The following is a 13,737-nucleotide window of genomic DNA, read 5'->3' as shown; positions in this document are numbered from 1 at the left end:
AGAAAAGATGCTTAAGGAATATTTCCCAAGCTTAAGGAAAATGGCTATCCTTAGTTGGCACGGGCACATGCGGAGTCCGAACAGGTCAACTGGGAGTAACCTAGATGAACCAGTCAGAATAATGGTCAAATTCTAACAGGAAGGCCTGGGTCTACAATGAATATGACAAGCAAAGAACAAGCATGGTAAAATTGAGCTACTAGGCTTGGCATGGTGGCTCAAGCCTGTAATCCCAGCACTTTGGGAGGCTAAGGTGGATCGTTTGAGGAACAGGAGTTCGACATAATCTGAGCAACATGGTGAGACCCCATCTCTACAAAAATTAAATTAGCTGGGTGCAGTGGCATGCACCTGTGGTCCCGGGCTGAGGTGGATCACTTGAGCTCAGGAGACTGAGGTTGCTGTGAGCCATGATCGCATCACTGCACTACAGCCTTGGTGACAGGGCAAGACCATGACCCTGTCTCCAAAAATCAAAACAAAAACACAAACACAGAATTGAGCAACCTGATTGTAATGCAAGTTCTGATTGATAATCTCATATCTAAACTATGACAAGGACTTTTATTTTTTTGAGATGGGAGTCTCTGTCGCCTAGGCTGTAGTGCAGTGGTGCGATCTCAGCTCACTGCAACCTCTGCCTCCCGGGTACAAGCGATACTCCTGCCTCAGCCTCCCGAGTAGCTGGCACTGCAGGCGCCCGCCACCATGCCAGGCTATTTTTTGTTATTTTTAGTTGAGACGGGGTTTCACCATATTGGCCATGCTGGTCTCAAAACTCCTGACCTCAGGTGATCCGCCTGGCTCGACCTCCCAAAGTACTGGGATTACATGCGTGAGCCACCGCGCCTGGCTGACTTTTTTAAGACTAAGTCTCTGTCACCCAGGCTGGAATGAAGTGGTGCATCTCAGCTCACTGCAATCTTCACCTCTCAGGTTCAAATAATTCTCCTGCCTCAGCCTCCCAAGTAGCTGGGATTACAAGTGCCTGCCACTATGCCTAATTTTTTTTTTTTTTTTTTTTTTTTTTTTTTTTTGGTGTATTTAGTAGAGATGGGGTTTCACCATGTTGGCCAGACTGGTCTTGAACTCCTGACCTCAAGAGATCTGCCCACCTTGGCCTCCCAAAGTGCTGGGATTACAGGCGTAAGCCACCATGCCTGGCCAACTTTTACATCTTTATTAACTAATGCACTTAGTATACAGCCTGGCAGCAGTGGGTGAATAAAAATACTTGCAGAATGAGTGGGTATCATTTGCCTTTTTTCCATTATGCCTCCTCAAACTCCAAAGCTTGGCTGCACATCTGAACCAACTGCACATACCACCACAAACAACATATAGCAAAAGTGGCAGGGGGTGGAGAGGACTGGAAAAAAAACTGGCTTACGTATTTGACAGAGAAAATTCTCAACATTTGTGGCATGTTGGGGCTACACAGTGGGAGGTCTAAGTGGGGGGTCTTTGTCTCTATTCATACTTAAGACACAAACTCAATCGTGTCCCACTCCCAGCCCCCACTAGCAAACCCTGGCAGTATCACAAGCTCCATGACCAGCTGTACCCTTGAATTTAACACAAACACCAGGAAAGGTTACGGAATTTTCTTTATTTTTTACAAATTAAGACTATGTAGATTTCATATATTTCTGAATCAAAAACACCTTTGTCTTCACAGTATGAGTTAGAACGCAGCCTGAGCTGAAAATCAAGGAACTAGAAAAGAAAGTGGTAGAGATAACTATATTAAAAATCTGTTAGGCATTTTCTTTAAAAGTAGGTTTTTTGGGGTTTTTTTTTTTTTTTTTTAATATCTTGTCCTTCTTGGCACTGTTTCTAAAGAAAAACTCCATCATCCCAAGCAAAAAAGCACAGAAGGTGGAGTTTGGCTTCAAGAAATGGAACTCAAAATCTTAGGCCTGGCAGAGAATCATCAAATTTATGGAGAGTTAACAGGGGTTTAACAGGAAGGAAGTCCCTTTAGTAAGTTCTCAAGCCAGAGGCTGGAGGCAGCAGCTAAATCAGCAACCTCAGTGAAAGCCATTCCGGGTGGCACGTCACTCCAGGAATAAACACAACTTGGAAACAAATGATTTCATGGGATAGCACAGTGACATGGTGCACTGTGAACCTGAGGCCAGTGTGTCAAACTGTGCACTGGTTGTGAATAGGGAGAGCCAAAAATTATGTCCTACTGGTAATGAGCTTTCAATGGCTCGATCCTCACACTGAAGCTCTATAGAGCAGCTCAGAGCCACCACCACTCCCAACATTGACCCTTCTGGGGGCAGCTGTCTGTGGCAGCCCACAGGGAAGGAGCTGGAGATCCCCATTAGGACTGTCCACCCACACTTGAAGCCACAAAACTGCAGGGATTAGGGCTCTCACTGGTTTGATCGCCTAACTCCCGCCTTTTAGGCCACAAATTTCTGGAAAACAGGTAATAGACCAAAAACTAAAGTGGATCAGTAAAATGAACATTTATCTACTGCCCTGAATCTCTGGCTTGACACTACCTACTGGTGTCCAGTTAGGGACAGACTAAAATGCACTGAAGGACTATTAGGATTGCTGCCTCCTAAGTTATCACAGCCCCGTTCTGTTGATGTGAATGAGGAACTGCTTGGTTGTTAAAGGAGATTTTGCACCCTGCTGCCCCAAACAGGTCCTTATCTAGGTTTGCTCCCCACTGCCCTAAACAGGTTTGGCAGGATTGGTTACAATGAGCTCCAGAGGCTCAACCATTCCCCTTCCCTATCCTTGCTCGGGACATTTAATCACAGCCACCTAGTAGAGGCCACTCAGTAAGGGGATAACTAAAAAAACAAAAACAGGGCAAGTTTAGGGGAACCCTACGATGCTGTACCTTGATACACATAATCAGCCTTTTCAAAAATGCCTGACAAGAATTAGCCTTTCCTTTGTGCTGAAGTCTTCCCACCATGGATGGAAGCAGGCTGACTCCCTGAGGGTCAGGCAAGGGGTGGGAAAGGGAACACGTTACTTTTGTGAAGGCAAAGCAGAAAGGTGTGTTTGCCAAACCAGCGTGGGCAGCTCAGAGGAAGCAAAGCATCGACCAGAAGAGGCTCTCCATTTTCTTTGTAGGGCCTGACAGTTCAGATATGAGGCTGAGTTAACAATGGGACCACTGAACTTCTTTCCAATGGAAAACTCATGGCCCAGTCCCACAGGAACTGTGCGCATACCAAACAACGATGAGGAAGGAAGGGCCGGGTGGCTCTACCAAACAGTTCAGGTCCACTGGGTGAAGCCTGGTGGGAAAGCAGACTCCTGAAGCTGGCGCCCTCTGCTGGTCCCATTCCTCATCGTGGCGGGTCGACTGCCTGAGTAGAGGAAGAGGCTACGGATGGGGTTGACAAAAAAGGGAGTGAGGGGACCCCCAGGAAGATGAAGCCAAACTCCAAACTATATTCTGCTAATCAGTTTTTTGATCAAAAAATTCAAAATAGAGGAAACCACAAAGTACAAAAGCTTTTCTGATGCTTTTCATTATCACAGAACACACCACCTGTAATGTGTGCAAAAAGGAAATGAGGGGTGGAAGGAGAAATCAAATTGGGAAAGGCTGGATGGTCACTTCATTTCTTCTCTTTCTTCTTATCCTAGAAATGCAGAAAAATCACCCAATTAATTTTTGACATTTGACATTCAAGCTAAAACTCTTGAGTGAGCATTTAGTTAGGGACTAGAAGTGAGCCAGACAATGAAAAAGAAATGAAAAATGCTTCCTTAGCTCAGCAAGAACTGAATCTTAACCATGTCCTACTGGTGGTTCCCAAAGTTGCCGACAGACCGACGGAGAATAAAGGTTAAGCAGCTGTCCCCACCCCCACCCCAGGAGTGCCTAGGTGGGCTGCCTGACCACTCTAGGCTATTCACAGCCACTACAGCTCAGATCCCAACAGTGAAGGCTGCAGATGGCACTCTATCCTCAAAGCGTGAAACTAAGACCACCAACCATCCTTTAGGCGCGAGAAGTGCTCCACCCTGCAAAGTGAGCATGACTCTTTGGCATAAACTGACATTCAGAAATAACTCTGTCCAGCAGAATTCTTCATTCAATCTTGGATGGAAGCCCAATGTATTAAGGAATGAAAATTGAGTTGCTTGTTCTGAAACTTGTACATCTGCCTAGTGCTCAGTCCAACCATGGCATAGCCCAGACAGAGCCAGCAATCCTATCTGGTCAGCTGCTCCTGCTACCACTATGCTCTCTCTCAGCTCCATAAGGTCTGTAAAGAAAAGCTCGTTTCATTTGTTTCCCCCACTACTAGACTCAACTATGCTGGATACTCATTAGCCCTATATAGAATATGCTTCCTTGGAAAAAAAAATGAAGACTAACAAATGGATAAAATTAGTCTACTTCTGAAATTTGCAACGTCCTCCACAATACCTTTCTCTGAGTCACAACTATAGAGCCTTTAAATTATTCATATAGTAGGTTGTGTTTACTGCCACTGAAGCTTTTTTCCCTTTCATACTAAGCTCAGGGATTAGTTAAAAAATTTTTTTTTCACTTGCTGCTTTTTCTCTAACAACTGAAGACTTCTGGTTTACCTCTTACTCAGTGGCCTGCCTTACAGTTACCCTGGACCTAACACAGTTGTGTGGGCAAGTTTTCAAATCTGAAGTATACACACATGCCAAGCTCAGGAGCCATTATTCTCTCATCTTTGGGTTGTAGGCTAACTAACCTTTTCATTCATGGCCAGGATCATCATGAGTTTTCTGAAGAGAGTAATGAAATCTAAGAAGAGATCAATGCAGTGCCTGAAAGGCAAGAACCAGATTAGGATCTGTACTTCAGAGTTTCTTTTATCCACAAGCCCACAAAGATGCAGAATATAAACCCCACCCCCACCCCCACGAGCCAGCTTCTCCCACACTTTACCCCCAAGGAAGTGAAACTCCAGTGTCTGAGATCCTTTAGACTCATAGAAGTCATGCAGCATAGAGAAAAGAGACTGGGTCGGGCACAGTGGCTCATGCCTGTAATCCCAACATTTTGGGAGGCTGAGGCAGGTGGACTGCTTGAGCCCAGGAGTTTGAGACCAACCTGGGTAACATAGCAAAATCCCGTCTCTACAAAAATTAGCAGGGCATGGTGGCATTCCCAGCTACTGAGGAGGCTGAGGTGGGAGGAACGCCTGAGCCCAGGGAGGTTCAGTCTGCGGTGAGCCATGACAGTGCCACTCTCCTACTGTAGCTTGGGTGACAGAGCAAGCCCTGTCTCAAGTGCTTTGAACTCTGCAGAGGTCCAAGTCTGAACCCTTAACTACCACTAATTAGTTATGAGACTGAGAGAATCACTACATTTAAAAAAAAGTGCCGGGTGCAGTGGCTTACACCTGTAATCCCAGCACTTTGGAAGGCAGAGGTGGGTGGATCACCTGAGTCAGGAGTTTGAGACCAGCCTGACCAACATGGAGAAACCCCATCTCTACTAAAAATACAAAATTAGCCGGGCATGGTGGTGCATGCCTGTAATCCCAGCTACTCAGGAGGTTAAGGCAGGAGAATCACCTGAACCCGGGAGATGGAGGTTGCGGTGAGCCAAGATCGCACCATTGCACTCCAGCCTGGGCAACAAGAGCGAAACTCCGTCTCAAAAAAAAAAGTGAGCTGGGCATGGTGGCCCATGTCTGTAATCCCACCACTTTGGGAGGCTGAGGAAGGCAGATTGCTTGAGGCCAAGAGTTCAACACCATGTCCTCACGGGGCAACGTGGCAAAATCTCGTTCTACTAAAATTACAAAACTTAGCTGGACGTGGTGGAGAGCGCCTGTAATCCCAGCTACTAGGGAGGCTGAGGCACAAGAATCGCTTGAACCCAGGAGGCAGAGGTTGCAGTGAGCTGAGATGTTGAGATGTTGCCACTGCACTCCAGCATGGGTGACAGAGCAAGACTGTCTCAAAAAAAAAAAAAAAAAAAAAAAAAAACAAAAACCTGGCTGGGCATGGTGGCTTAAGCCTGTAATCCCAACACTTTCGGAGACCAAGGCAAGAGGATTGCTTGAGACCAATCTGGGCATATGGTAGACCCCATCTCTACAAAAAATAAATTAGCCTGGCATGGTTGCATGTGCCTGTTGTCCCAGCTACTCAAGAGGCTGAGGCAGGAGGACTGCTTGAGCACAGGAAATTCAGGCTGCAGCGAGCTATATTCATGGCACCACACTACTGCCTAGGCAACAGAGCGAGACCCTGTCTCTAAAAAAAGAGTGTATCTTCTACTCATTGTTTAAAGAATACAGAAGTATAAAAACGAAAAGGAGAAAGATCTCTTTCCCTCACTTCTGCCTGGAAGTAGCCACTATGGATATGTAAATATATAGCCACCCCCCAACACTTTTTTTTTTTTTTTTGAGAAGGAGTCTCGCTCTGTCGTCCAGGCTGGAGTGCAGTGGTGCTATCTCCGCTCACTGCAAGCTCCGCCTCCCAGGTTCACGCCATTCTCCTGCCTCAGCCTCCCGAATAGCTGGGACTACAGGCGCCCGCCACCACAACTAATTTTTTGTATTTTTAGTAGAGATGGGGTTTCACTGTGTTAGCCAGGATGGTCTTGATCTCCTGACCTCGTGATCCGCCTGCCTTGACCTCCCAAAGTGCTGGGATTACAGGCATGAGCCACTGTGCTCGGCCCCCACACTTTTTTTTTTTGAGACAGGGTCTTGCTCTGTTGCCAGGCTGGAGTGCAGTGGCGCAATCTTGGCTCACTTCAACCTCCACCTCCTAAGTTCAAATGATTCTTATGCCTTAGCTTCCTGAGTAGCTGGGATTATATACATGTGCCACCATGCCCAGCTAATTTTTTTATATTTTTAGTAGAGACGGGATTTCGCCATGTTGCCCAGGCTGGTCTCAAACTTCTGAGCTCAAGCGATCCAGTGGCCTCAGCCTCCCAAAGTGCTCGGATTATAGGTGTGAGCCACCACGCCCAGCTTATTAGCCCAGATTTTTTAAAAATCTGAAGTCTTTCAGGAATTGAGGAAGATAATGGTACACAGTTCCAAAACCATGGGTTTCCTACCACATACACTCCCAAAGCTTGGCCACCTATGTTCAGCCAATGCCAACCTAAGTTCAGCTGTGGAACGGTATGCCTCAACCTTCATGCTTGTTAAAGACTAGTTCCCACACTCACCAGATATAATCTTGATCTCCATGTTCGGCCTTTTCAATAATGAGTTGAGTATCAAAAAGGACAAAGCCACACATGACCACCAGTCCCACATACAGGTTTGCCTAACAAATGTATGAGATGAAGTTACTATATAGCAGAAGTTGTAGAGAAAAAAAAAAAAACAGCCATACTTTCTGGCTCATAGCCACTTGAAAGTACATCAAATGTGAACCCTACGAACATTACCATTCACGATAACTGCAGCCTAGGGTGAAGACCACATTACTTCCCTAGGCACAATACTGCATTGGTCACTGGAAGAGTTTCAATCATTTTAACAATCAGTCACTGCCAGACTGGCCTTACACAAATGGTGTCTGAACAAACCATTTTCTCTTAGCAATGCCCAACCTTGTGCAGCCTGTTTTCACTTGTGGCAGAAAGCTCCATCCTATGAAGGATAACGGGAAGGCTTAGAGAGCACTGCCCAAAGTAGTACAGAAAGAAATGCAAAAAAAAAAGAAAGAAAGAAAGAAAGAAGTGTGAGGCAAATGGCTGCTGGAAAGTTCTAGGCTAAGTCTTACCTGGAAAAGCCAAATGGATCCAAAGAAAACATTCCCCAGGGAAGACAAAAGCAACAGGCTCAGGGCTGACATCAAGATACCTGTAAGACACAGCAAAAAGCTGTCTTGAGAGAAGCCAAAGCAAAGTAAAGCAATCCCATTAAAGCCATTCCTTAACTTCCCCCAGAATGAAGGTTAATCTCAACTCAACAGTCGCAAAGGAGTCAGGGGTAAGGAAGGAGTACTAGTGAGAATTCTGGCTAAAGAGGAGCCCCCATTCCCTGTTTCCCAGTTCACACTTACCTCCCAGAAAGAGGTAGCTACGGCGCCTGGCATAGAGTGCACTGAGGGTGAAGCAGGTGAAGATCATTGCTGTGCCCATGAAAGCAGTGGGAAGGATGCTATTAGAAAAAAAGACCATTAGATTAAGGGCTTCAGATATACGGTCTATCATTTAGAAGGCATATTCATAAAGATAAAATCACATAAGACACTACCAAAAGAGTTACCTGGGGTTGACGGTAATACAAAACTCCAGGGCAGGGCCCAGGCCAACTCCTAGAAAACAAAAAACCCAGAACACGGTATTACCATCAATTCTTGAATAGGATCCTCATCCAAAAGCTGATCCCAAAATATAGGTATATTCATGCTCTTAACAAATGTGGACTAAAGAATTAAATCTCTCTCCCCTCCGCTATAACTGTTTTCAATAAAATGTATACTTGACTGCGTTTTTTTTTTTTTTTAATAGAAATAGCTGCAAAATTGTCCTCTTAGCTGAAAATCATGGATGACCTCAGGGAGGGTACAGAAATTAGAAGAAAATAAAGTAAGCATGCCAAACATTTCAGAGCTAGAGTGATGTGAGATGGTAATATAGGCCAGATCAGGAATTAGAAAAAAAGGATAAAGAGCAAAACAGTGCCTCGTGGCCAGCAACCTTATAGTCATATAGGACTGACTCCCCTTTGTGGCAAAGAAAGGCAAGACTGGTTCTGCAGGTGGACACTTGCCAACGGGAGGGGCAACCTGTTCCAGCTCTAACATTTCTTTCATTCTAATTACTTTCCTCTTTCCTTCTGATAATTCCACCCCTTAATGCCTTCAAAAACTAGCTTGCCCGGATGCAAAAATCTTAAGCCCTAAATCTCTTCCTTTCTAAAATTTCTCTTACATATATTAGACTGTCACTCAGAACAAGCTGTTCTAATTCAAATGTTGTTTTGCAAACGTTTTTATTACATAGCTTGAGTCTTGTTTCCTTTATGACAATTCTAGAAGAGCTGTGCCCTTCTTTTTTTGAGAATCAGCAAAGTGTCCTGCACAACAGATCTCAATGTATAGCTTTAATGCACTGTCTGTAAGACTCAGAACAGAAGCTCCTATGATAATTGCCAGTGTGGGTGCAACTAAGTCAGATTCTGAGGTCTAGTTTATTAAAAGTTCTATGTCTACTATTAATAGGTTATGCTACCTAAGCTCTTGAACCTCATTCATTCAAGTACACAATGGCTATTTTTGGACACAAAAGCAGAGTCACAGTGGCTACTCACAAAGAGTTTCCCCTAACGGATGGGGAAACAAAATGAACCTATATGAAATTAGAAAGCAGGTCAGGAAGGCCAGGCACAGTGGCTCAGGCCTGTAATCCCAACACTTTGGGAGGCTGAGGCAGGTAGATTACCTGAGGTCAGGAGTTCGAGATCAGTCTGACCAACGTGGTGAAACCCTGTCTCTACTAAAATACAAAATTAGGGCCAGGGGCAGTGACTCATGCCTGTAATCCTAGCACTTTGGGAGGCCGAGGTGGGCGGATCACAAGGTCAGGAGTTCGAGACCAGCCTGGCCAACATAGTGAAACCCCATCTCTACTAAAAATACAAAAGATTAGCCGGCGTGGTGGTGGGTGCCCATAATCCCAGCTATTGGGGAGGCTGAGGCAGGAGAATTGCTTGAACCCAGGAGGTGGAGGCTGCAGTGAGCCAAGATCGTGCCACTGCACTCCAGCCTGGGCAACAAGAGTGAAACTCAGTCTCAAAACAAACAAAAAAAAACCGCTGGGTGTGGTGGCTCACGCCTATAATCCCAGCATTTTGGGAGGCTGAGGCGAGCAGATCACGAGGTCAGGAGATCAAAACCATCCTGGCCAACATGGTGAAACCCCATCTCTACTAAAAATACAAAAATTAGCCGGGCATGGTGGCACATGCCTGTAATCCCAGCTATTTGGGAGGCTGAGGCAGGAGAATCGCTTGAACCCGGGAGGCAGAGGTTGCAGTGAGCCGATATCACGCCACTGCATTCTCTAGCCTGGGTGACAGAGGGAGACGCTGTCTCAAAAAAAAGAAAAAAAAAAGGGCCAGGCACGGTGGCTCACGACTGTAATCCTAGCACTTTAGGAGGCCGAGGTGGGTGGATCATGAGGTCAGGAGATCGAGACCATCCTGGCTAACACGATGAAACCCCGTCTCTACTAAAAATGCAAAAAATTAGCCAGGTGTGGCGGCAGGCGCCTGTGGTCCCAGCTACACGGGAGGCTGAGGCAGGAGAATGGTGTGAACCTGGGAGGCGGAGCTTGCAGTGAGTCAAGATCGAGCCACTGCACTCCAGCCTGGGCAACAGAGCGAGACTCCATCTCAAAAAAAAAAAAAAAAAACAAAAAAACGGGGGAGGCGGGGGGACTAAGAGATACTGAAAATATAGCTCACCCCTCAAAATCAGACAAATCCCTTAACATACCTGTAAGGAAAGCAAATCCAGCAAGAAGTCCCAGTCTTTTCTGTTCAGTTTCATGGCTATGAGGTGTTGCCATCAGCCAAATCATCAATATCAGGGAGCCCAAGGCAGACAGCAGGCCAGCCTGTCAGAGTCAGAATCAATCAATCATTAAACACTTGAAAGTTTCAAATTTATTTTGCAAGAGACCTTTATTGGGTTCAAATACTCGTCTGAACTTCCTAACATTTGCTTATAACCTGGAGGCAGGAGAAAAAGTAGTGTTTTCTCAGGGATGGGGCTGAGAGAACCCAGAAGCCTTGAAGCACAGAGTCAGGACCATGGTGGATGCTGGAGGCTCTTCTGGCTTGCGTAGTCCCTCAACTACTGTACAACTACCCAAGTCAAACTATGAGTGAGTCTTGCCCAAAAAATAGAAAGGATGAATGAAACGTGACAAGTGCTTAAAAGTACATTCCATCTGTAGAACAAATAGAAATGATCCCTTTTTGATCACTTAAAAAAAAAAACATGGTGGCTCACACCTGTAATCCCAGCACTTTGGGAGGCCGAGGTGAGCGAATCACCTGAGATCAGGAGTTCGAGACCAGCCTGACCAACATGGAGAAACCCCGTCTCTACTAAAAATACAAAATTAGCCAGGTATGGTGGCACATGCCTGTAATCCCAGCTACTCAGGAGGCTGAGGCAAGAGAATTGCTTGAATCCAGGGAGGCAAAGGTTGCGGTGAGCCAAGATCGCGCCATTGCACTTCAGCCTGCGCAACAAGAGTGAAACTCCGTCTCAAAAAAACAAAAACCAACAAACAAACAAAACCCCCAAAAACCAAAACACCAAGACACATACATATACAGAAGACTGCAAAGTACTAAAATGTTAACAGTAGTTATTTCTGGATGATGGGATTATGGAAGTTTTTAAAATACTTCCTCCTCATTGCTAGTCTGTTTTCTGAATTTTCTAAAATGAACACATATTAGCTTTGTAGTAAGAAAAAAGTGTTTCTTTTTTTAAAAACGCCAAGTGGGAAAAACTATGGGCATTAGAAAAAAGAGAAATCATTAAGGATGGACATAGACACTGAAGTTCCTTCCTTCCTTTAAAGGAAGAAATTGATTCTCATTATTCAGTGTTTATGTTATAAAATCACAGTGGACAATGAATTAGTAAACCCTTGTTCCTGAGGGAAATAAAAGGTAGGTAGGTTCCTGCAAGCCTAAAGTCACAACATTTTCATCAAATGATCAACAGATACCTTGTTTTTATGTGTGTTTCTGTTTAAGGACACCTCATTTGACATTATTTTTGATTCCTTAACATTGAACTCACAGTCACAACAGCAATACAACTCATGCCGGAATGAAGCTTATCTAATACACACATTTTCTTCATAAGGCACATTACAGTCTTTCTGCACTCAGGAATACTAGACAGCACTTCAGCACTATGCTGTTTGCATTCTGAACAGCAAAATTAAGCCAAGCATGGTGGCATGCGCTTGTATTCCCAGCTACTTGGGAGGCTGAGGTGCGAGGATCAATTGAGCCCAGGAGTTTGAGACCAGTCAGGACAACACCACAAGACCTCCACTCAAAAAAACCAGCAAAATCACCAATTAAAAGCACAAAAATGCAAAGAAAGTGGCACTAAATGACCATGAAAAGAACATTTGTTTACAATATGAGAACTGAAACAAGAAGGCAGAGCACTGTCTTGTTCAACCTCAGCTGAAAACACTGCACAGCAGCATGACTCAACTTTTTCACCACCCTGTGCCTGTCTGCAAAAAGTGCCATGAGTAACAGAGCGAGACTCTGTCTCAAAAAAAACCATGAGTATTGATTTTGGGGTTACAAATTTTAATGAGTAGGTGAATTCACAAATATAGAGTCTGTGAATAACAAGGATTGACTGTATTTTACTAAATTATTTAAGGGCTAACCTTGCCTAAAACTCAAGCGATCAAAGGCCTATCCTTTGAGTGTCTAAAGTAATTTTTCACACAATCCCTGCCAAGAGATACCTGAACATAAGGATAGTCCTCAACAGTGGCAAATGCCAACAGAGGCCCACCTCTACATTTATGCTAAAAGGAATACTCTACAAAGGACAAGACTATGTTAGGGAGTCTTCAAACTTTCTGGTTATTCCTCAAACTGTACCTTCTACTCGTGCTGACCAAACCCAAATTCTCTCTCAATACAGGAAAACAAATTGTTGAAGGTTTTTACCCAACCATGCAGACAACAGTTATCAGAAAAAAAAGCAGGTCAATTCCTTAAAAAGATCTCAATCCTGCCTCTCTTGATAGTTAATCACACAATCAGAGTTTTGTAAAGGAAGAATGGAGGAAAAGATAAAAAGGCTTCTGTGCCAAAGAATTCCAGCATGCACACCATGTGTCTACTCAGTGGGTGGGGGTCTTGTACGTCAGCAGCACACCATTCAGTGCCAAGGTTAAGGCATTCTGTTTTCGGTATCTAGAGGGGACACAGCTGCCAGAAAATTAAAATGGCTTTACATGTCCTGATTTAATGGCTGAGTTTAAATCCTAAACTACTGATAAAGATTAAAGAGAGGAACAGGGTCCCTTGGACCACCTTGCTGAGTTGGTTTTTTCCTAATGTAATTTGTACCACAGCAACCAGGAGAGAAAATCGTTCTTACCTGAATGAAATGAGTGACCACATGGACATAGGCCCCTGCAGCCGCCACAAACATACAAAGGGCAAAACTTGCATAGACCTTCTTCAGGTGCTGCTGCGTTGACGGGGTTCTAAGAAAAGAATGTGAATAAGAGCAATCACTCCCAGACCAACCTCATATTTAAGTTAAGAAGAATCATTTCTCTCTTTCCCTTCCTGGGAATATGTAAAAGTTCTGTTACAAATAGTTTGAAATACTTTTAGGAAAGCATATTACAATAAAAAAGAATATTTTGAAAATAGGTTAACAGAATCTTAAATGCTGAGGAAGACCAAATGCCCAAAATTATGAATAATCAGTACCCAAACTAGAATAAATGCCTTTCCAATAACCACACAGCAACCTGTAGAATCTGGACATTTTCATCAGGTCCTCTGGATTCTGGCCAAGTTAATTTGTTAGCTTATACACACAAAAGTTATAAATGCAGAAAAGGGAAAAAGAGATATGAAAAGAAATGCAGTACAAAACCAGTCAAGGTCAAAACACTTACATATGAGAGAATTTTAAAAGCGCATCAAAGTTGATCTTTCGATCAAATATGTTCATGGTTCCAGAGTGTGTGCAACAGTCTCCACTCTG

The 13,737-nt window shown here is 44.3% G+C and overlaps 1 protein-coding gene across 5 annotated transcripts in view; it reads right to left on the bottom strand.

The window, feature by feature from the left end:
* Positions 1-1,590: 1,590 nt before the first annotated feature.
* The window catches only part of TMBIM6 (transmembrane BAX inhibitor motif containing 6), a 23,105-nt gene continuing 10,958 nt past the window's right edge, over positions 1,591-13,737 (bottom strand). For 3 of the 5 annotated variants that reach the window (XM_054526445.2, XM_054526447.2, XM_054526446.2), the window contains exons 2-10: positions 13,649-13,734; positions 13,117-13,225; positions 10,453-10,573; positions 8,220-8,268; positions 8,014-8,111; positions 7,732-7,811; positions 7,169-7,269; positions 4,719-4,794; positions 1,591-3,623 (exon numbers count right to left, since the gene is read on the bottom strand). In XM_054526445.2, the coding sequence (XP_054382420.1) occupies positions 3,600-3,623; positions 4,719-4,794; positions 7,169-7,269; positions 7,732-7,811; positions 8,014-8,111; positions 8,220-8,268; positions 10,453-10,573; positions 13,117-13,225; positions 13,649-13,734 (744 nt within the window). In that variant the 3' untranslated portion in view covers positions 1,591-3,599. 5 annotated transcript variants of the gene reach the window in all.

The sequence above is a fragment of the Pongo abelii genome, chromosome 10 (assembly GCF_028885655.2).
Source record: "Pongo abelii isolate AG06213 chromosome 10, NHGRI_mPonAbe1-v2.0_pri, whole genome shotgun sequence".
In the NCBI taxonomy this organism is placed as follows: domain Eukaryota; kingdom Metazoa; phylum Chordata; class Mammalia; order Primates; family Hominidae; genus Pongo; species Pongo abelii.
This window is presented reverse-complemented; position numbering and strand designations above follow the sequence as displayed.